General features: G+C 45.4%; 1 protein-coding gene and 1 pseudogene across 2 annotated transcripts; both read left to right on the forward strand.

Moving 5' to 3' along the window:
• Positions 1–1,599: 1,599 nt before the first annotated feature.
• LOC117857334 (5'-3' exoribonuclease 3) lies at positions 1,600–9,769 on the forward strand. 2 transcript variants are annotated; one of them, XM_034739955.2, is made up of 23 exons: positions 1,600–1,989; positions 2,726–2,828; positions 3,195–3,271; positions 3,403–3,594; positions 3,755–3,874; positions 3,971–4,033; positions 4,241–4,387; positions 4,486–4,650; positions 4,835–4,912; positions 5,015–5,101; positions 5,604–5,876; positions 5,967–6,062; positions 6,378–6,473; positions 6,744–6,814; positions 6,947–7,075; positions 7,164–7,240; positions 7,333–7,373; positions 7,455–7,529; positions 7,626–7,783; positions 8,033–8,137; positions 8,231–8,306; positions 8,397–8,479; positions 8,563–9,769. In XM_034739955.2, the coding sequence occupies exons 1-23, from the start codon at positions 1,786–1,788 to the stop codon at positions 9,269–9,271; spliced, it is 3,225 nt and encodes a 1,074-aa protein (XP_034595846.1). In that variant the 5' UTR covers positions 1,600–1,785; the 3' UTR covers positions 9,272–9,769. The 2 variants fall into 2 exon arrangements, with proteins under 2 accessions (XP_034595846.1, XP_034595848.1); XM_034739957.2 differs by lacking the exons at positions 1,600–1,989; positions 2,726–2,828; positions 3,195–3,271 and having other exon boundaries at positions 3,465–3,594; positions 3,789–3,874.
• Positions 9,770–12,329: 2,560 nt separating this feature from the next.
• On the forward strand, positions 12,330–14,441 carry LOC117858753 (F-box/FBD/LRR-repeat protein At5g56420-like; annotated as a pseudogene).
• The last annotated feature ends 8,153 nt before the right edge of the window (positions 14,442–22,594 follow it).

A 22,594-nucleotide genomic window follows, 5' to 3' on the forward strand; every position in this document is an offset into this window, starting at 1 on the left:
ATGACTTTTGGTGATCTTGCTCCTACTTTGAAGTGCAATTGTGTTTTTACCCTTATTTTTTCAATTTTGTAATTTTGCCCTCAACTATTCGCAAGTCAACCCAATTTTACCCTTGATTTTTGCATATTTGTCCTTATTTTGATCATTGACTAGGGGCAAAATCGTATTAACTTGTGTATAGTCGAGGTCAAAATCAAACGGTTGAGAAAATGACTAAATGAGGGCAAAATCACAATTATGTATCAAAGCAAGGGTAAGAACACAAGTAATCCAGCATTCTATATACACTTACATACTTGTTTATCTAATTCTTCTCAAAATTAACAGAACTATCTAACTCTTCTCAAAATTAACAGAACTAATTCAATTGGTGGATCAGTTAAAGTGAACTCCTTATTATCCGTAATAGCCTTTATAGCATTAGGAGTGGAGGTGAGCCGATCTTAAGTGGGTCGACTCGGATTCTAAAAGGACAACCTCTTCTATGCGTTAGGACCTTGGCATGCTTTTTTAAGTAGTCTTGAGCTGTGGTACAGCGGGCTTCCGTTTTGAATGTGCTTACTGTGAAATTTATATTGGGTGTTTATAAGCATGTGAATATCGATGGAAATTTTCATGGTAAGTTTCCCAAATTTTGTTCCCGTTTCCAGATTTTCTCATGGTTTGGTGTTAGATGCCTGTTGTATACGGTGCCGGTCAGTACGAGATATTTCAATTCTTGCCTCATCCCTATCCATAATTGCGACCATACCCAAAAAGTGATGAGACCACACGGTCCATACTAATGGCCATGTGGTCCAGTGTGACGATGTCACGCAGCATGAGCCTCTCCCTCTCCCCATCAGCATGAATTACCACGAGCGCCAAAATCTATATGTTTAAGGCTTCGAAATGCCAATGTGAGGATGCATTAGAGCAATCAGTGTACAAAGTACGGGGAAAGTGATATAGAGCAAGCCTGTAACAAGCAAGGCCAACGCCAAGAGCTCCCTAGCGAAGTGGCGATGGCTGCAGCATGAGAGTCTGCGCCACAAGCCCGTCACGCAATGACAAAGCGGCCCGAGTACCCACATGGCGTGGAGGAAGAAACATAGGACGACCTCAGAGCCCGGCACAAGGAGCTCAAGCTGAGCTGTCATGGCAGCGATGCTAGGGCTTAGGAGTGAAGGCCTTTCTAGCTCGACGCTCGTCGTGGAATTTCTCCAAGTTGAGGGTTGGCAAACAATCATCGCCGATTTCTCCAACCTCCGCCGAATGTAGGTCGCACGACATGTATCCTCTGCATGGTGGATAGGAGGTAGGGTAGCACAATGGTGTGTTATGGAGGAAGAAAAATTAGGAAAGGAAGGGGATGATGCAGGGAGTTCATGTGTCACTCTAGTGACTCAGTGAGGTTGAGAAGGAGTATTGTATACGAAAATACAGTAGTCTTCGTTTGAGACCAACGATTGTTGAAGATATATGGACGAAAATTTACAATGACACCGTTACAACAGTACAGTTATTGTTTATATTTAAATCGTGACAATTGTAATGGCATGATCAAATTACAAACCATAAAATAAACCGTAGCAACGCTCAACGGAGTCCTCGCCGACGTCAGCACGATTTGGACAAGTTCTTCGACAGAAGTTGCTCGATGGAGCCCGGCCCGCCAGTGACCATCCCCCTCTTCGTTAGGGTTTAGCGCCTCTTCACCGCTACGCCTCCGCCCGCCTCCCGTGCTCTCCTACTAGGGTTAGGGTCCGGCGAGGCCACGACCGCGCCGGCGCATCGGCAGCGGAGATGGGTGTGCCGGCGTTCTACCGGTGGCTGGCCGAGAAGTACCCGATGGTGGTGGTGGACGTGGTGGAGGAGGAGGCTGTGGAGATCGAGGGCGTGAAGGTGCCCGTCGACACCTCTAAGCCCAATCCCAACGGCCTCGAGTTCGACAACCTCTACCTTGATATGAATGGTATCATACACCCCTGCTTCCACCCGGAGGACAGGGTAAGTACGGCCTGCTTGCTTCATTCCTTTCCACCCCTTCTCCCCACTCCAGGTGTATTGATTCGGGCTGGGTTGCTTTTGGCTTGGATTGTTTGGGGGTGTGATGAGTCTGAGGCGTATGCGGTAATCATGTGATGGGCTTGTGATTGGTGGCTGGTGAGAGCTTAGAGGGTTGAATTGGTGGGTGTTAGCTTGTTCTCTGCCTGTAAAGTAATCTGATCGTTGCTAGAAAAAGAAGCTGCGAAATTGTCCCCAAGTCGTCTCTGAGACTTCAAAATTATTTCAATTCATTCATTTTTTTCGAAGTAATGGTAGGAGAATTATCCAGATTTAGTCTTTTGTTTGCTAAACTGCAACTGTAGCAAATTGCAAACAAATTTTTAGCCTTTTTCAAACCTACCTGTCTAGGTGATTTTGGTGCTATTTCAGTTAGCAGACCAGATGCTGGTGTTACGTGTCAATAGTTTTAGTGGAAGTCACCACAGCAACAGCTGTGACAAGAGCATTGATTAACTCACTTTAAATATTGGGGTGGGCTAGTGATAAAACCCAACATGAGCCACATGGACCGAAGAGAAAGCAAGAAAGAAAAAGATACTGATACAATTAAGAACAATAGTATAGTTTATTGGAACCATTTGCCTTATCCTTTGTTCAAAGCATTTACCTTTAATGTAATTCTCATACCCTTTTTGTTCTCTAATTCAAATGTTGACTATGGTTTTGTCTGTTGTAGCCCTCCCCAACAACATTTGGTGAGGTTTTCCAGTGCATGTTTGATTACATCGACAGACTGTTCGTCATGGTTCGCCCTCGGAGGCTTTTGTACATGGCCATCGGTATGTATTCCACGGCTAGAGTGGAGGAAATTTTGTTGCTATTCCACCTATTAATTCTAGTGCCATGTGAACCAGTGGAGATTCTCTTGCTGTACGTGTATGTAGAAGTCAGGATTCTGTATATTTCTGTTAGATATTGTTGTGGATGTCAGATATTACTATGTACTTGTAGACTGCCTTGTCATAAGTACATAAGCTTTTGTGCTTTGATGAAAGTTTGATTGACTTGTTGTCATATGTAGTAATTTGTGTCTGCTCATTTGGAATAAGCATGTCCTCTGAATTACATGATCAATGTTCCTATACCTGTGATCATATTCATTTCATGGCTGCTCATAATTGTAACTGTGGTACGATGGTTTACAGATGGTGTGGCTCCTCGTGCTAAGATGAACCAGCAGCGCTCTAGACGATTCAGAGCTGCAAAAGATGCAGCGGATGCGGTTAGTATTCTACTGAAACTATCTTCCTTTGGTCTGTGTGTGATTGCATACTGCCCTTTTACCCATTATTTTTGGCAGTTGCAATGCAACCATTTTATTGCAATCACAGTTCAATATTCATGTGCCCCCAGGCTGCAGAAGAAGAACGGCTACGTGAAGAGTTTGAGAGGGAAGGCAGAAAACTTCCTCCAAAACAGCAATCACAAACATGTGATTCCAATGTTATTACTCCAGGGACTGAGTTTATGGCTGTTTTATCAGTTGCTTTGCAGTATTACATCCATCTCAGGTTGAATTATGATCCTGGATGGAAACAAATTAAAGTAAGTATAAGCTGATCCTGCTTTAACTTTTTATTTTCTACCAACGCTTTCAATCAGTCTCCTCTATCAGATTATTTTCCTTGTTGAGAAAGGCTGCCACTAACCTCAGAAAACCTGAATGCAATAAAGCCAGTTATGTTCTAATTAAGGTCTTTTGAAGGTTATTTTGTCTGATGCCAATGTTCCTGGTGAAGGGGAACATAAAATTATGTCGTACATTCGTGGCCAACGGAATCTGTCTGGTTTTAAACCAAATACACGCCATTGCCTGTATGGCCTGGTATGTTTGACAAAACTATATTATTTTTTATGTAGGTTATTTTTGTTCTATTTCTTCTAGCCCTGCTAATTCAGCTTCATATACTCATAAATGCAGGATGCAGATCTGATCATGTTAGCTTTAGCAACACATGAAGTACACTTCTCAATACTGAGAGAGGTTAGCTGTCCTTAATGCGGATTATATATGCTTTTAAATGTTTATATGTATTATTGTCTTTGTTCAAGAAATTAGAGTTTGCTCTATGTTCCCCTGTTGTCTAAGTTATTTTTTGTTTGCTGAATTTGTATTATCAGCTGTCCCTGCATTGTTATTCTTTTTCTTTGAAGCTATGCCTTAATGACTCGCTTGTTTTTGTGTTTGCAGGTAGTTTATACACCTGGACAGCAGGATAAATGCTTCTTGTGTGGTCAGGTGGGACATTTAGCAGCAAACTGTGAAGGAAAGGTGAAAAGAAAAGCTGGGGAGTTTGATGAGAAGGGTGATGCTATTGTTCCCAAGAAGCCTTATCAGGTTATAATGACATATATTGTCTGTTGAAACATATGGTTTTGTAAGACATCTAGATGAATTCATTGAATACCTTTGTGTTTGTTTCTGTACTTCCACAGTTCTTGAATATATGGACCCTTCGGGAGTACTTAGAATATGAGTTCAGAATGCCAAACCCACCCTTCCAAATTGATTTTGAACGCATTGTTGATGATTTCATCTTCATGTGCTTCTTTGTTGGCAACGATTTTCTTCCACATATGCCAACACTAGAGATCCGTGAGGTATGTTTCCTGTTTGTGCTTCACTGTTTGACACATCCATCTTTGCACCTAGTACATTTCAAGTTTCTGCTGCTGCTACACTGGATCTTTTTTATTCTTTTAAACTTCTGTAAGCTCGTCTTGATGCTTGCAGTTCACTCCTAAATTTGTCATACATTCATACTGATGTCCTGGTTTTCTGCAGGGAGCTATTAATTTGCTAATGGCAGTATACAAGAAGGAATTTCCCTCAATGGGTGGCTATTTAACTGATTCTTGCACGGTAATCAAAGTTCATTTCGGTCGGAGTTAGTGTCGCAGCAGATTCAGAAATTGATCCACTCCGGTACTAAATAGTAACCTTGCTTCTTCTTTCGTGGTTTAGCCTGATCTGGATAGAGTTGAACACTTCATTCAAGCAGTTGGTTCCTATGAGGATAAAATATTTCAGAAAAGAGCCCGTTTGCATCAGGTACACGAGGATGACTATGTTTGTTTCTCTCTTGTAGATTTAATTATTTGAACTACAACTAGCATACAAACAAACAACAACAGTGAAGCCCTTTAGTCCCAAGCAAATTGAGTTATGCTAGAAATGAAACCGAAGAAGAGCCACCAACAAAGAGGCTCTTAGTCCCTTTTTGAATGTAATGTTTCCTTTAGGTTCAGATTTCTAACTGTACTGTTCCATGTGGTAGAAGAAAATCATCTGGAAATGGGTTTTTGTTCTGTATTGCAGAATTTGAATATATTAGCCATGAATTTTAATTGCAGAGTACTATATTTGTAGGGGTTAGCTTGCATGCCCCTTTGCATGTATGACCTAATCTTCTGTAACAAGGCAATTTGAAGTCCTGTGCAAAAAGTTTGCAAACCTTTTTTTTTTCTGCATTGGTTCTGGCCTCGTTGAAAAATTCTATATAAGAATCAGGCATTTCCACTTACAATTTTGCAATCATATTCCCCTGTTGTAGCGTCAAGCAGAAAGAATTAAACGAGAAAAGGCCCAAGCTAAGCGGGGTGATGATCTGGATCCTCATGTTAGGGACGATCTTATTGTACCTGTTCAACGTTTTCAAGGGTCTCGCCTGGCCTCTGGGGCTGTACCTGCACCATATGAGCAGAATGGATCTCACAAAGACAACAAAGAAATGAACAATCGAGCTCGGAAAGCTGCGCGAGTATCAACGTCAGGTTCCAGCATTGCTGCAGCCATAGTTGATGCTGAAAATGACCTTGAAGCCCAAGTAATTCTTCCCATATGGCATGAGAAGATCTTATATGTACTTACAAATACTTCTTGTAATTTCACCTGACATTCATGATGACTTTCTTAGGAACGTGACAACAAAGAAGAACTGAAGTCAATGCTTAAAGATGCACTTCGAGAGAAGTCAGATATTTTTAATTCTGAAAATCCAGAGGAGGATAAGGTATGTCTTCTAAATCATTGGTTATTTGTGAACAGATCATATGCTGTTGTGGCATCAGATTGATGTGGTTAACCTAAAACAATTTGCTAGCATATTATATGATATGGCAAATTACTAAATATTGATGAACACCATCACTTAGTAAAAACACCATAGACTATCTGTATTGATTTTCCTAAAAAAGATTAGTCCCACATTTTGGATGATAATAAGCAATATTGTGAAATTTAGCGCACTAATTCACTATTAACCTATTAATTTCACATGTTACATGTTTTAAATTAATATGAAACATTATCTTTTCGTTATGTTCAGGTGAAACTTGGAGAACCGGGATGGAGGGAAAGGTACTATGAAGAGAAATTTGGGGCAAGAACACCTGAACAGATTGAAGAAATACGGAGAGATGTCGTAAGTTTCTCATTAGTAGCACAAGGCAATATCTATTTGTAAGAATAAAATAGGGATTGGTTTTTCTGTTACAGTAGCTTTGTTGACTTTGGCATACCCAACTTGCTTGGGGCTAATGGGCTAATGGCTTTGTTGATGCTGCTGCTGCTGCTACTCGCTTTAACTTTGACAGAATACTTATTTGGTTCCTTTTAGAGAATGTTACCATAGCAACCAGCTTAAATCTTATAGCTATATAATAATATAATCTTGTATGATGCCCTCTCTTAGGTTCTCAAATACACTGAAGGTTTGTGTTGGGTAATGCACTACTATTACGAAGGGGTCTGCTCATGGCAATGGTAATTTAGCTTGCTCAAGTTGGCCAAATATATCAAATTATGTAAATGCTCATTTGCGTGATATTGGCAGGCCTGGTTACTTTTTCTGCCTGTGCTTCCAGTATCTCATTCTCTGATCTATTCTGTGTGTAGGTTCTATCCTTATCACTATGCTCCGTTCGCTTCGGATTTGAGGGATTTGGGTCAACTTGATATTACATTTGAACTTGGGACACCGTTCAAACCTTTTGATCAGCTTATGGGGGTTTTCCCAGCTGCAAGGTGAGTATGCTGGGATCACATCTTTAGGCTCTTAGTTCCTTCAAGTATGGTGGAAAGTAATTTAACAGCTTTCACATTAAATTTGTAGTGCCCATGCACTGCCGCTACAGTATCGGCGACTGATGATGGATCCAAATTCACCAATAATTGACTTTTATCCTACTGGTATGCTGATTTTGTTAATATAACAACTACTATATATTATCGGATCCTTGATATTAGATTTTATCTGACACGTGTCCCCATTTACTATACAGATTTTGAAGTAGATATGAATGGGAAGAGATATTCTTGGCAAGTAAGTTGTTCTTCAAAGAGCATTTTTATATTTTTTTGATATGTGCTTGTCTAATTAGTAACTGTAATATATGTTTTGCAGGGAATTGCAAAATTGCCCTTTATCGATGAAGCTCGCTTATTGGCTGAGATAAAAAAAGTTGAGCATACTTTGACGGTATGGTGGTGAAACAGTTTGCTATTCATTTATGCTTGATGAGCCACAGGGAATAGGAATATTCTAAGACTTGCTTTGTTTTCATCTTCTGTGTAGCCTGAAGAAGCAAGGAGAAACAGTGTCATGTTCGATATGCTTTTTGTGAATGGATCACACCCGCTTTCTCCATATATCTACTCTCTCAACAGCAAATTTGGACATCTGCCTGACAAAGAGAGAAATGAAATTAAAGAAAAGCTTGATCCTTCTGCTAGGTTAGTTAAGCTTAATCAGGAAGACTATTTTGTTAATTTGTATCTGTCTTGCTGTTCTGTACCCATTCTGTCTTTTGTTGTGGTGGACTGGTGGGGATGATGTTGTGTATAAATGAGTAAATCAGTGCTGAACCAGTTCACCTGCTGATTTAATCGGAAAAATGTGGCCAATTTCTACATGTGCTAAGAGAACTTTGTCCCCCCCCCCCCCCCCCAGATATCTCTAACATCTGCTCATGTTTTGTACAGTGGAGGAATGAATGGCTACATAACTCTTTGCAGTGGGGATCCATGCCCTCCTATCTTTAGGTCTCCTGTGGATGGGCTGGAGGATATTATGGATAATCAAGTGATGTAAGCTTAACCCCTTTGCAACTTTGCCTGGCAATTATGGTATGATACTTATTAGTGGCTGTATTTAACATTAATGGCATTTGGATCAACCAGATGCTCGATCTACAAGCTTCCGGATCATCATAAGCACATAGCCCGGCCTCCAGCTGGTGTTATCATACCCAAGAAGGTTTGGAACTAGTACTTTAGTTTATAACTGTGTGGCATAAGCATCACAATATTAATAGTGAATAAGCTTTCTCTTCAATCTATTCTGCAGACTGTTGAAGCTGGGGATCTGAAACCACCTCCAGTGCTGTGGCATGAAGACAGCGGCAGGAGGCCTCATGATAATAGCAACAGGTATTTTGTCATCTCTTTTTGTTGTTTCTGTGGTGTTCCTGTGGACAAACTGGAAAGTCCTGATCTTGTACAATGGTTCTTAGGCACAACCCACCAGGAGCCATATCAGGCCGCCAACTTGGAGAGGCAGCCCACCGACTAGTCATAAACAGCTTAAATGCTCATGGTAGGGGGCAACATAACGGCCCATCAATGCCATATCAAACTATAATGAATGGCATGCACCATTTGAATGTAGTTCACCCTATTGGCAATCAAGGGATGCCTCCACGAGTGGAGCAGTCTGCTGGACGTCCTGGTTGGAATGTGCCTAGGGATAGTGTTCCTGATGGTCAAATACCAGCTTATGCATCATCAGGATCAGGTCATTATCAGTATGACAGATCAGGGCAATATGAACAAGGTAACCGAGGAAGGCAACAAAATCACCCATATGCAAGAGATGGCTACCATGATGCAAGAGGCAGGGTTCCACCTGCATATGGATACCAGCAGACTGGTGGCAACATGTATTCATCACAGCCTGTTGCTCTGCCACCGGGTCCTGGACTGTATGGGCAACAACCCCCATCAGCGTATCCTGGGGTTCGTGGTGGAGGCTACCAGCCCCCTCCATATGGTGGAGCCCAACAGTGGCAGCAACAACCATATAGTTCATATGCTGGAAGAGGGCCTTATGGAGGCGGACCACCACCCACAAGGGCTGATTCACGATCACAGCAATCACAGAACCGTTACGGTGCTTTGGACAGAAGTTCCAACCGGAGACCTCCATCTGGATATGGCCGATAAGAGATTCTGATTCAATTCCTGTTGTAGTTCAGACTATGTTGTTAGTAGAGCTTCCCTTGTAAAATAGAGCAACTCAGCTAAGGCATAGGTGCATACAGCGTCTGCAAAGTCTGTTGATCTTCAAGCAGCTAGGCCGTGGCATCGAAGATTGAGAGAAGATTTTTATACTAGTGTTATTTACAGACCATCAGATACTGGTGATTGGTCGCCATTCTTTCATTTGTGGATCTCTTTCATTGAGAAGATGGCATATAAGCGCCCTGGGTTTAACAGGTTCAGTTGGTGGATATGATTGGAGGATGTTTACCAAGTTTTACCCAGAGGCTAGACAACATTTGGTGATTGATGTGCTCAGAAAATTTTTCTTAAGTTTTGGCCCATTTTGATATCAGATAAGTGTATGTATGAGTCCCAATTTTCAGTTTCGATGGGTGTATTCCAAATCATGTACAAACTCTAAGATGGCATTTATTAATGATAAGTGGGACTTCTTTTTTATCGGTGTTGTCGTGTTTTGGTGAGGAAGCTACGTTACGATCTGCTATCTGCCTATCTCATCATGTGCTGCTCCACTTGCACTTGGTATTGTCGTGGCATAGTGCGCAGTAGTTGATGCAATATTTTAGATTCAAGAGTGCCGAAGCTAATGGAGTGTCCGTGGATGCTTAACAATTGCATGGCGTTCTTTTAGAACTACCAGTTGCACGCCATATTGGTTGCGGTGCACTATTGTGCGGCTGTGCCATCGGAGGGGGTAGGAACGGGTTGGACCCCTCGTCCCACGTTTGGACGTTTGGTTTAAAAGAGAACTAACGTGGGACGTTTGGTTTAAAAGAGAACTGGGTTGGGTTCAACCATACGAGAATATTCCCACGAGATTCGGATCGAGGTGATTTCTCCAAAATCAAGGCACCGCGCCGACCCACATGCACGTCGTGTGTCTCCGTTTCCTCGCTCGCCCGCCCGCCGGCGCGCTCGCCGCCTCCCCGCCGGTTCCCTGCCTCGCTCGCCGCCGGAGTCCTTGCCTCCCTGCCGGTTTCCCCTCCCTCGGTCGCCGCTGGAGCACGGGGAGGAGCGAGCAGCCGAGGAGGGGAGCTCCGCCCGCCGGCGGAGGCGGAGGTCAGTGTAGAGGGATGATTCAGGGGCGGAGGTGACTGCTTGGGAGGAGCGAGCGGCCGGGGAGGGGAGCTCCGCCCGCCAGTGGAGGCGGTGGCCGGCGCAGAGGGAGGAGTGGGGGGCGGAGGCGGCCGACAGTGCGGGAGAAGCCGGGGTGCCGGGGAGGTGTGGCGCGAGGAAGGAGATAAGAAGCAGCGCAGGAAGAAAAAAAAACGACGCCGGGAAGGGAAAAAATGAGGAGAATGACAGGTGGGGCCGCGGCTGACAAGTGGGGCCCACTACTAACAGTGTTAAAAGGACATCCATCCCAACCCTCTCAACCTCTTCAACCAAACAAAAGACTGGGTCGACTCCAACCTACTCATCCAAACACGGGATGGGTCGGCTCCAACCCAACCCATATCATCCCTATTTAGATCAAAGTCAATCGTATGCATGCTTATTTAGATCAAAGTCAATCGTATGGATTTTGTGCAGTTTCGCTCTAGGAACAAAGTCTGCTCTTTTAGTCCTCCAGAAGAAAAATGCAGAATTTACACGAGATGTGTGAGAAACAACACACGTTGTGAGACAAGCAATGTATACCAAACTTTGAGCTACCTGATGTTCTTAACTGCTTTTCTTTTCTACAAGTGACTACAACATCCCAAAATGATGCTGGTAGGTATTGATTTTCATAGTGAGTGTTTGGGAGGAGGGAGCTAAACTTTAGCCCTGTCACATCGGATGTTCGGATACTAATTAGGAGGACTAAACATAACCTAATTACAAAACTAATTGCAGAACCCCTAGGCTAAATCGCGAGACGAATCTATTAAGCCTAATTAATCCATCATTAGTGAATGGTTACTGTAGCACCACATTGTCAAATCATGGACTAATTAGGCTTAATAGATTCGTCTCGCGATTTAGCCTAGGGGTTGTGTAATTAGTCTAGATTTAATACTCCTAATTAGTGTCCAAACATTCGATGTGACGGGGGGCTTTTAGCCCCCTCCTCCCAAACACCCATACTGGAAGCAGCATGTAGCTAGAGATTTTCACGTTGATCAAGGAGGCGACGAACTTGGGCCGGCAGCCCTGTGGCATTTTTTTTAAAGATGAGCACAGGCATAGCTCATTGACTTCAAATGGGGCATTCTTGTCTCGCAAGCAACCGCCAAAATCCAAGGGCCTGTTCGCTTCAGCTTATAAGCCGGCTGAAAAGCTGAAACGGCTGATTTGTTGTGAGAGAAAAATATTGTTTGGTGGCTGATAAGTCGGCTGAATAAGCTGAAGCGAACAGGCTCCAAACTGACTGGTAGCTTCCTTCCTACTGGAATGGAATTTTATGATGTCGGATTGTCAATTTATGTGGTGTGGCTTTTCTTTCTCACGTCTGGTGCTGCTATGTATCACCGAAGGTGATAAAAATCACACTGTCGCCTTCAGGCCCAGTAGCGCCTCACTTGACATCCTCCTCCTCCTTCCTCCCGACAAACACATCGCTGCCACCATCTCCTCATGCACCACTTTCTTCCCCCGCGCCACCATCCTCCTCTATCTCCGGCGGCAAGAGCCGCCGGATCCGCTACCCCACCACCCTCTCCTCCGGTTCACACCCTTCATTTCTCCTTCACCCCCACGTCACCCTCCTGCACCGCCTCTGATGGCTCCTGCCGTCGGATTCACCACCACCGGCCGCCGCTGCCCTAACCCCACCCCGCCTCCTCCACCGCCCACCGGCTGTCCTCCACGGCCCGCGGCTGGTAGCACCTGCCACCCTGCCCACAACCCGTCGTCGCCGCCGCCCAAGGCCCTCTCTCTACAGCCGAAGGTTACTGGAGACCCCACCCCCGACAACCCGAACCCCGAAGCCTCCCACCCCGAACCCTAACCCTACCGGCGGCAAGCCCCTGACCCCGAACCCTAAACGTACCTCCTCTCCTCTGCTTGCCCCCACACTGCCTTCCTCCTCCGGCTTGGGACGAAGGAAGAGGAAGGAGCCGACAAGTGGGACCCCCGAACCTATCGCTGATAAGTGGGACCCACGTATCTGTCGCATATGCAATATATAGTATCGCCTCACGTCTACTGTCCAATCTTGCAACACAAGGTGCTAGCCAAGTGTACTAGTGCAGCAATATAAAACCAAATCTTCATGAACCCAACGACTTCCAGAAGGCACGTCAACCGACCGAACCCACCAAGAATCTGCGATGGAATCGCGCCGCACGAACAAGCGGAGAGCGATGGCGGCGGCGGCGGCAGAGGACAGGTTGAGCGGCCTCCCCGACGACCTCCTCCACTCCATCCTCCGCGGCCTCCCGCTCAAGCAAGCCGCCCGCACCAGCGCGCTCTCCCGGCGGTGGGCGCGCCAGTGGCTCCACGCGCTCGCCTCCTCCGCGGTCATCGACCTCACCGACCGCGACTTCGCCCGCGGCCAGCCGCCGGCGCGGGCCGCAGCCACGGTGAGCCGCTGCCTCACGCTGCACGCCGAGTACGGCGCGCCGCTCCACGTGTTCGGCGTGGCGTTGGGGAGCGGCCGCGACGCCGGCGCGTTCGGGCGGGACGTCGCCGGGTGGGTCGCGGCCGCCGTGGCGAGGGGCGCCAGGGACGTGGAGGTGGACCTGACGCGGAGGCAGGAGGACCCGGCCGACAACGACCACGGATGCTCGGCGTTCGTGGTCGAGCTCCCCGGCGACCTGTTCCTGGCCAGGAACTCGCTGGAGCGGCTCGCGCTGGGCCTCCGCTCGCTCTCCCTCAGCGACGCCGACGTCACCGACCAGGCGGTTCAGGCCATGGTCTCCAGCTGCGGGGCGCTGGAACTCCTCAGCCTGAGGCGCTGCCGCCACCTCACGTCGGTGAGGATCGCCGGCGAAAAGCTGCGTGTCCTGGAGATCGTGGGCTGGCCGTGCGCACGCTGCAGGTCGCCGCGCCCGCGCTCGAGTCCTTCGGCTTCCACGGCGACGTCGTCTGCTCGAGCGACCCCGACGACGAGGACGACGCTGCCGTCGGCGTCCAGTTCGGTGCTACGCCGGCCCTGCGGGATGCGTACCTGTCTCACCTCGGCTTCGTCGACTACGACGATGACCGGCACGACTTCTCCTACTTCAACTTGTTGGAGTGCATCGTACATGCCAACATCTTGACGCTTTGCTCCGTAGGCTTGCTGGTAAGTTTGTTTACTTCTTATCCCAACCACTCAACCAACTCTCGCCTGAAATCAACATGAACGGAACATGTTAGACTAATTGTGGATCTGGATCAGCATATAGATGTAAGCTGAGGATTTGCACTCGGGTTGGATGCGCCGAATGTCCAAGAGCTGCAGCTGCTGATGCCCTTTCTAGGCGACGACGACGTCGAGCGCGTCTCCGCCTGTTTCGAGTTCATCGCTTTTCCAATACTGGATCGCCTCTTCATCCGTGTAAAGCTCTGAATCATTCCCGCTTTGATTGGTTTCTGGCTCCAAATTAATCGTGTTCAGCTCATTATTTATGCAGTTCAAATGGATAGCCGCCTACTGCGTGCAGTACCAGTACTTACCAGCTGAGCCTATTCTGCTGAAACTGCAGCTCCTCGGCGAACCTGCAGACGCTAGCGGCGCCGCGGCATCGCCGGCGGCCGGCGAGGACGAGCCGAAACATCGTCTCTAACGTGGACATCGTCTCTTGTGCAGGAGCCCTGTTTATGAAGAACCTGAGCAGCCGCAGCTCGCACCTGCTTGTCCCTCGAAAGTTCACCACCTTGACGAGCAGCTGGTGTTGGTCACCGCGGAAGAAGAGGGAGCTCTAGGAGCTGAGGAAATGAAGGCCATCCAGATGCGGGTGTCGGCGATGCGGGCGGCGTCGCCGGAGGCGCGTGTCACCCTGTGCCGCCCGGGCGAAGACGACAGCCGGAACACCACGCACACGAAGTTGTACCATGAGCAGTAGTTCTTGTATTAATTCATTTCAGGTTCTATCTTCGTGGTCATTGATAGTTTCTTTTGCAAAAGTACCATGAGCAGTAGTTTTTGAAATGTTAGAATATTAGAATACAAAATTTTAAATAACATATTGGATTTTATTTATTGCATAAATTCCAACTAATAGTTCAAATGGATTTCAAATTGGATATGGTTTAAGATTTGAAAACATCATTTAAAATTTGTGTAGCATCCATCCCCATCCCTCCTCCTCCTACCTGCTCTGCTCCATCCGTTGCGCGCCTAGTCCACCTGCGAGCTTGTTCCACATCCTCTTGCACAGTTGAGATAATATTGCACAAATATCAAATATTGGAAGACATGTTGACCCAAATGTTTTGAAAGATGAATATGAATTCCTTAATATAAATCGTTGGGGTGGAGTTGTGCTAGCATAGCAATTAGAGAAACTCAATGTGCCAATTGGGCTGGCTGGATGCCAGAAGAATTCCCTGACCTCACGGTGAATCCGGCGTCCCAAGCTGTTTTAACGATGCCGCGTGTACTTCAGTGTTACCGTGACTTCATCGCACTGTTCGTATACCTACCTGCCGAGTTGCATTGTTGGGCTTTACCACATCTGCTCGCGAAAGCCCGAACGCCGCGATGATGAAGAGCATGGAGCTGTTGCTTCCAACTCTTGTATCCCTCAGTTCGAGCAACATCCATGATTGCAGTTGCCTTCCACCCCTTGGGCATCTTCCTTATCTCCAGTCTCTTCAGCTCCGCCATATCACCGGTGTTGGTAGTACGAGCTTGGAAATGAACAGAAGTGCTCTATACCAATCATTGAAGGAACTCCACTTTGAAGACACGCCGAACCTGGAGATTTGGCCAACTTCATCATCAATGGATCACAAGGATAGCCAATCCGAATCGTTCATGTTTCCTGTTCTGAAAACCGTCACTGTAACAGAATGTCCAAAGCTGAGGCCAACGCCGTGCCTGCCAGGTGCTATAGCAGATTTTATTGGTGTCAAGCAGCAGTCAGATGGTATCATCCGCATCGCTTCTGAGATGACTCTGGATTAAATGTTGCCATGTTTCATCCGACGAATGGACGCTGCTGCGGCACAGACCAAAGCTCGAGGAGCTGGTGATCGAGTACTGCGAAACGCTACGCGTCCTGCCTGAGGCTATCCGGTCCCTGGTCTGGTACCCTACGGAGCCTGAAGATTTTGAACTGCACTGAGCTGGAAGCCCTTCCGGAATGGATGGGCGAACTCGTAACGGTTGAATCTCTGGAGATAAGCTGCTGTCCTGAAGAACTACACCAATACACCACTCTGCACTCTATATGAAAAGCTACATCATCAAAGTAGAGATATGCATGAAGAAGATGAGATAATGGAGGTGGACAAATGATGGTAATTATACAGCTAAGAGCGCATACACGATCCAATTCTCTAGGAGCATGCAAAAGATCAATTTTTCACCAATCTGGAAAGCAAAGGCTGAACCCAAATGTCGTTTCTTTGCGTGGACATTGCTGCTCGTCCAAGAAGACATGAACCACTATAGACTTCCTTTTGATGATCGAAACGAAGCTACAAATGACCAGTCGTAGTTGCGTGTGGTCCTTCCATCCCGAGTCGGGTTTTCTTTTGCGCTGTGAAGAGGCCTTTCCTTTTCTTTGGTTGTACTGTTTTGCTATTTGTCCTCCTCCCCCTCATGTTATTGATGTGTAGCGTTCGTTAGGTCTCTCCATAGGTGTTCAGTTGTTGTCTCTTTTACTTTTTATTTTATTTCATTTTTCCTTTCTATTAATACAACACGGCAATCCTCCTACCTTCTTTTCGGGGAAAAAAAAGATGCTGTCCGAAGCTGGCCTCGCTGCCGAAGGGCCTGCAACGATTGACTGAGCTGAAGCAGCTGACCATCACTGGCTGCAGCTCTGTGGTGAATCAGAGGTGCACGAGAGATACGGGCCGGCAGGGACTGGTTCAAGATACGCCATGTTGCAAGCGTCGTACGTCGTCTCATGAAATGTAACAGCGGGCAAGCATGTTGTTTAGCTGACTATGGTTGCAGAGCTTGCAGAGATCTGTCCTTGTTTAAAACTTAAAAGGGCAGCTCGGCGCGTTCCCGTCGTCCACGAGTCGAGCATGGTGGCGGCGAAGGCTTTCACGGCACGGCGAAGCCCGCTGCCGCAACCGCAAGCTCGTGACACGAATTATTTCCGTTTCAAATTATAGGTCATTTCAATTTTTTTAAAGTTAAATTATTTTATATTTGATCAAAATTATAGAGAGAATTATAAAGATTTAGGCACCGAATAGATATACTAAGAAAATATATTTAATGAAAAATCTAATAGTACTTATTTTGTATAATAAATATTAGTATTTTATTGTATAAATTTGGTCAAACTTAAGATGTTTTGACTTTTCAATAAAGTTGGAATGATTTACATTTGAAATGGAGGGAGTAGCATGCAAATCTATCCACCAAAGTATATGGCCAAGTTTAAGTTGTCGCAGCGGTACACGAGAGCTGGACGTGCCAAATGCAATCACGCGGCCACACAATCGTTAATGACTCGTCAATATTTGCCAGTAGGAAGGTTTGGCCCGTCACTGACCTCTGCCATAAGCGGATAAACCCATAAAGTTATCACCTCCTCTTTTTATCTTAGACGCCTATCACCACTGATTTTAAGTGAACCGATGATGATTTCTTTTCACCATCGATTCTGGAGCCGGCAGTGATGCTCCTTGTCACCACCAGTTAGTGGCTGTAACATCACCACTTTGATCCTCCACGCTCTATATCATGCCTCTAGCTACTCGTTGCATCAATACATCATCTACTCCAACAACAACAACAAGCCAAGCTCTCATTGTACTTGTGAAGAATATGTGCAGTACCGTGTCTGATCAATGGCGGCTCAAAGGCTGGAGGGAACGGTGAAGTCCTTCAACGAGCCGGATGGGTTCGGGTCTTCGGGATAGTTTCGTCCATTTCCGATAGTGTCAGGGATTATGTGGTGCGCCGCTCAGATATCAAGACGGATGGCTCTGCTGGCCTGATCTCCGAGGGCCAGCGCGTGGAATTCACTGCGGGCACCGGGGAGTCGGGGACGATGGCAAGCCTGTTGCCCTTGACGGCGGTGAAGCTACTACCGAGAATGCGAGCAAGAAAGAGGTGATTTACTGATACATAGTAGTGGCCTTGTCTACGATGTCATATACATAGTAGTGGCCTTGTCTATGATGTCATCTAGTATTGTATTGCTAGTGTGTGATGATGTACGTGTATGTTCGGTCTCATGCCATGTATTTACGTGTGTCACAGGAGATGGTCTCTTGTGTTGTTTGAAGAATGTTGTTTGAATAAAGAATCTTTATACGAGTTTTTTGCCGTGTAATGATGTAAGGAACATGCACCTGATCATAGGTCGTTTTGACTTTCTAAGTTCATAAATTTTATTATGAATTTAGACGTAGAGGGATCATGTCCATGCGGAAATATAATCAGTAAGCAGATGCACCTTTAACCGCTAACGAAGGAACCGAGCTTGGTTGAGTATGGAAAACTCACAGAAGTGGACTAACGAATCACATCTTTTAGTTTTCTAGTTATTAACCTTCACTCCTTCAGAGTTCTCATGTGGAAACTATAGCAATTGCTATCAAGCTAGGGTGATGCCAGCAGAAAAATGACCCGAGATGCGCTCATATACAATTTTGAAAAAATATTGCCAATTTTAGACATCCAACCGCGATTTTGAACAAACCATCAAAACTTGTCAAAGTTGATGTGATATTGCTCCCTCGCATAAAATTACAAAACATAATTCAGTTTGTTCATTGGGATGAAACTTTGACCTACTGATAATATACCATCTATCTAATATAAAAATTATTATCATAAGTAAATACTTCCTCTGTCTTAAAACTTAAAATACAAAATTATAGATTTTATCTAAGTTAAAATATCTTTAGTTTGGGGCACACGTTTTTATACACTCGGTCCCAGAATATAGCTGGCGCTCAAATTGTGTCGCTGCTTGCTTGCTCGAATTCGAGCCGTCGGATGTGGCCGGAGATTCGTATGCAATTATTGGCTTCACTCGTTCTCAAAAAAAAAAAAAATTGGCTTCACTCATGGGCTGTTTCATTTACAGGGCTCATACTTTGCTTTTTGTTGGGCTAATTTGTATGCCTGATTCGTGGGCTACAATTTTTAGAATTCACTCGTTTGCTTCTTTGTGGGCTTTTATTATACGGGGCTGATCCATGGGCTATTTTTTTTAAAAATAATTATTTTTTTACTTTCTCGTAGACCTGACTTATATTTATTAATGTTACTAGTAAATATGTCCGTGCGTTACTACATGCGGATACCTAATATTTATAATTTAATATGATCATTTAATTTAGGTTGTTATCTTACTGTGTCTTTATAGTGAACTTTTTTAGTCTCCATAGTTCCCTATCGGCCCCAATGAGTATTTCTTTTACTGTTCTTTCTTATCCCTGGAATTTGTATTTTCTTTTACTGCATACATACTGAGAGAACCAAAATCTGATTAACACGACAACACGTACAGTATCAAAGAAACAATTTCGTCAAACCATCCTTGTAGACCAGGTTTCTATGTAGATAAAATGAAATTGATACCTTTTAATAAAAAAAGGTCGTCGCGCAGTTCATTCAGTTATAGCTTGAATTCTGAATATATAGCATAGATGCAGATCAGGAAGTCGGCGGAACCAAACTGCAGTATACATGCAAACATATATGCACAAGAACCAGCAACATATCAACTCATGTATGAGTGTAACAATAATAATAATAATTTCGACAAAGCATCATTGCACACCAGGTATATATCCAGATATGAGATGAAATTAATTTCCTTACAAAGCTCAAACTTTGAATATCTAGAACAGAAGCAGAGCAGGGAATCTGCAGAACCAAACTACAGGAACCTAGCTAGCTCAACAATTTCTTTATTACAAAGTCTATGGTAATTAGGCCAGTCTCAATGGGAAGTTTCATAAGAGTTTCATGGCATCAGTAAAATTGTTGAGTTGGCAAGGTGATTAATAGAGGAAGTTTCATCCCCATGACACTCATCTGGCACAGTTGTCATTCTAGGTAACTATACATTAAAACTATACACTAAGACTGACCTTAACAAGCACAAGGTCTAGTGATACAGGTGTTAGCATCATCTCAACATGATCTCATCTGTTCTTCCCTAGCAAAACTATTTATAACTTCAAGTAGCATTGATATACTTAGGAAGTCTTGAACACCAGTAGGCATGATGTCTTCCCATTCATTCTCCTTGTATGTCAATAGTTGTGCCATAAATTACTTTCTTAGTTTGTAGCCATCCTGTACATGCATAAATAAATGTAAGATAAACTTTTTAAATTAAAAAATTTTAGGCAAATTCACATACCTTATGTGCAGCCTTGCTGGTCGTAGATAACAAGTTGAACACGGCAGGGCTTCGCTTGGCGTCGATGGAGGGGATCTCCGCGCGTGTTGCTGAGTAGTTTCTCGACGGCGAGGAGGTCCTGGGCTCGTGGCAGTCTGGCACAAACATGTCGAAGATGCCCCAATTGCAATTTCCAGGTGTCAAAGAAGACAACCCCCGGCTATGTATACAGGCAAGAACGCAGCCTCGATTCCGATATGAGTCGGCGAAGATGTCGATCCCTACATGCCCGGCCTCGATTCCGATCCGATTCGGCAGTGAACTCGATTCCTAATCGGTGAGGACTTTCGTAACATTGAGGGCTGCCGCTGCAAGAGCCTGTGCTAGGTCCGGGTGCCGTCCCGGCCCCATGGTGAGGAGGAGTGACAGTCGGCGACGCCACAGTTAGGCGTGAGAGGTGGACGGAGAGGGAGCTGCAAGCGAGAGCACAACAACAACGGCCGGAGGGGAAGGGCGGAGAGGGAGCTGCAAGCGAGAGCACAACAACAACGGCCGGAGGGGAAGGGCGGAGAGGGAGCCACGGGTGAGAGGAGCAGTGGCAGCGGCCGGACGAGCGGAGAGGAGTCGCGGCAGCGGCAACATCAGATGGGGAAACAACAGGCGGAGAGGGAGCCGCGACAGTGGTGGATGGATGAAAGAAACGGAAGAGGAGGTGGACGGGCGGAGTCGCGAAGAGGGAGATGGACGGTTCTCGCGAAGTAAAACAAACCGATTGTGGACCCCCACCTGTCAATCACGACAGTAACAGATTAGTGTTTAGACCCACATGTCAATGTAATAAGTTGAACCAAACCAAAAATCAAGGCAAAAGCCTTGCTTAGTAACATTTAATGTTCTCCGTTACATCTTAATGCGTGCTTGTCAGCCATTTTACTATGTTATTGTTTACTGAATTATAACTTACTAGTAAATTGGAGAGAGAAGGTGATAGAAAATTGTATTGTATGCATGAGTTTTTTTAGACCAAGTCGATTACAGTTGAAGACGTGCCTTATTATGTGTCTTTCTTCAATTTATGAAAGCTACTAACCAGTGTCGGATCATGCCACAGAAATCGAAAGAATTGCAATCCTCGAGCTTATTACTACCAGAATAGACATTCCACAAATTCTAGCGCGAGGCGATCCAACCTGAAACTACCAGATATGTATATATTTTTACACATCAGTGCTGAAGACGGAGCAGCTAGAACCTGCACTGCACTGCGTCTTTGCGCGGCGCGAGCGGCGAAGCGGCCGCACCCTCCTGTTCCAAAAGCGGTGATCCCATCCCAAGAGCCACCCGTCCGTCCGTACGTCCCTTTGACGCTCCTGAAGGACGATGCCGATGCATGGACCACCGCTCAGCCGAGCCGACAACCAGACACCCAAAGCTGTACGCGCCGCACGTGACCGCATCCGAGCAGCCCGCGGGCGAAGCTCAGCCGCCGGAATGGCGAGCCCAAGCGCGCAGCCGAACGGACGGTCGGCTGGCCGCAAAAGTTGCGGCGCCGACCGCGCGCCCTATGCTTGCCTAGACGAAAGCGACCGCACGGCATCGTCGTCGCGGTGCGATCCGGCGGCCGCACGTCCGATCCGGCCCCTGGGGTGAAAGAAAGATCCGTTGGCGCGTCGTCTCATCGTCTCATCGATCGATCCTGACCGCTCGAAGCGGCCGGCTGATCACGTGGCCTTAGCAAAGCCGCTTCTTACGTGTAACCGTGTTGCAGCGGTTCAAAGCTGGAATCGAAGTAGAGCACTGTAAGACGTTAGGCTGCAACAAGCCCCTCCAACCTATCCGAAACGGATCTGTTTGGAGGACGACCAAGTTTATATACAAATATATTAATATTTTTAATATAGCTTCCTTATGAAATATATTTTTATAGCATATCTATTTACTGTTATAAATATTGATACTCTTCGTTATAAAATTAGTCAAACTTAAAATAGTTTGACTTATGACAAATCTAAAGAGACACTCTTTACGAGAAGAAGGGAGTACACGTTATGCACGCCGGCCAATCAATGCCTGCTCGTCACACATCACGCCCGGTCTAGGAAAAGGGGAGGGGAAGGGATCTGCTAGTTGTACTGTACAGCGATGGAGTGGAGACAGAGGTGGAGGAGGGGGATGCCGTGCAGGGTTGCATAGCTCGGCTAACGAAAAGATTCGAGAACTTGCTTGCCACCAAAATCTTCACCGCTTTGATGTGAGATGTTTGACCATAAGAGCCAGTGGCATGCATATATGGGCAAATGATCGAAACTAAATATTTTCGTTCTCATCAAACGTATAACTATTTACTGTTTTATTTGTTTAACATTTTTTTCTGTAAATATTTATACAATACATAAATCTACATGTTAAACCTAAAATACTTTTTTTACGATAGATCAAGTGGCACTTATTATTTTACTTTACTTAGCTACTTGATTGAATAAATACTATTAATCAAGTTTAGAAAAAGTTTACGGTGTCAGCTATCCCGAACCATTTAAAGCACGATTTTTTAGTACGGCCCAAAATATAGTGATACCATGATAACATTTAGATTCCACCTATTATTGGACCATCTAAAGCACAATATTTTATTAGTATGATCCGAAAAACTGTGATGGCATGATAACATTTAGTTTCCACTTTTGGACCGTCCAAAACCTAATCTTTTTGCAAGGCTCAAGATACGGATTGCATGATAAGCTTTAGACTCCACCAGCACGGCATGAATGTGAGAGTGGTGTCGTGCCTAGGATCTCGACAAGGTGAGCGTGAGCGGCATGACATGGCACGATGCCACGTCATCTTGATAAGGTATATCTACTCT

This window comes from Setaria viridis, chromosome 5 (assembly GCF_005286985.2).
Source record: "Setaria viridis chromosome 5, Setaria_viridis_v4.0, whole genome shotgun sequence".
Lineage (NCBI taxonomy): Eukaryota > Viridiplantae > Streptophyta > Magnoliopsida > Poales > Poaceae > Setaria > Setaria viridis.

What these genes read in the sequence shown, in the direction of transcription:
- LOC117857334 (XM_034739955.2), top strand. Translation starts at nt 1,786, where the DNA reads ATGGGTGTGCCGGCGTTCTACCGGTGGCTGGCCGAGAAGTACCCGATG. An exon ending in GCCATTGCCTGTATGGCCTG is followed by an intron (nt 3,875 to 3,970) that starts GTATGTTTGACA and finishes TCATAAATGCAG; the next exon opens with GATGCAGATCTGATCATGTT. An exon ending in AAAATGACCTTGAAGCCCAA is followed by an intron (nt 5,877 to 5,966) that starts GTAATTCTTCCC and finishes TGACTTTCTTAG; the next exon opens with GAACGTGACAACAAAGAAGA.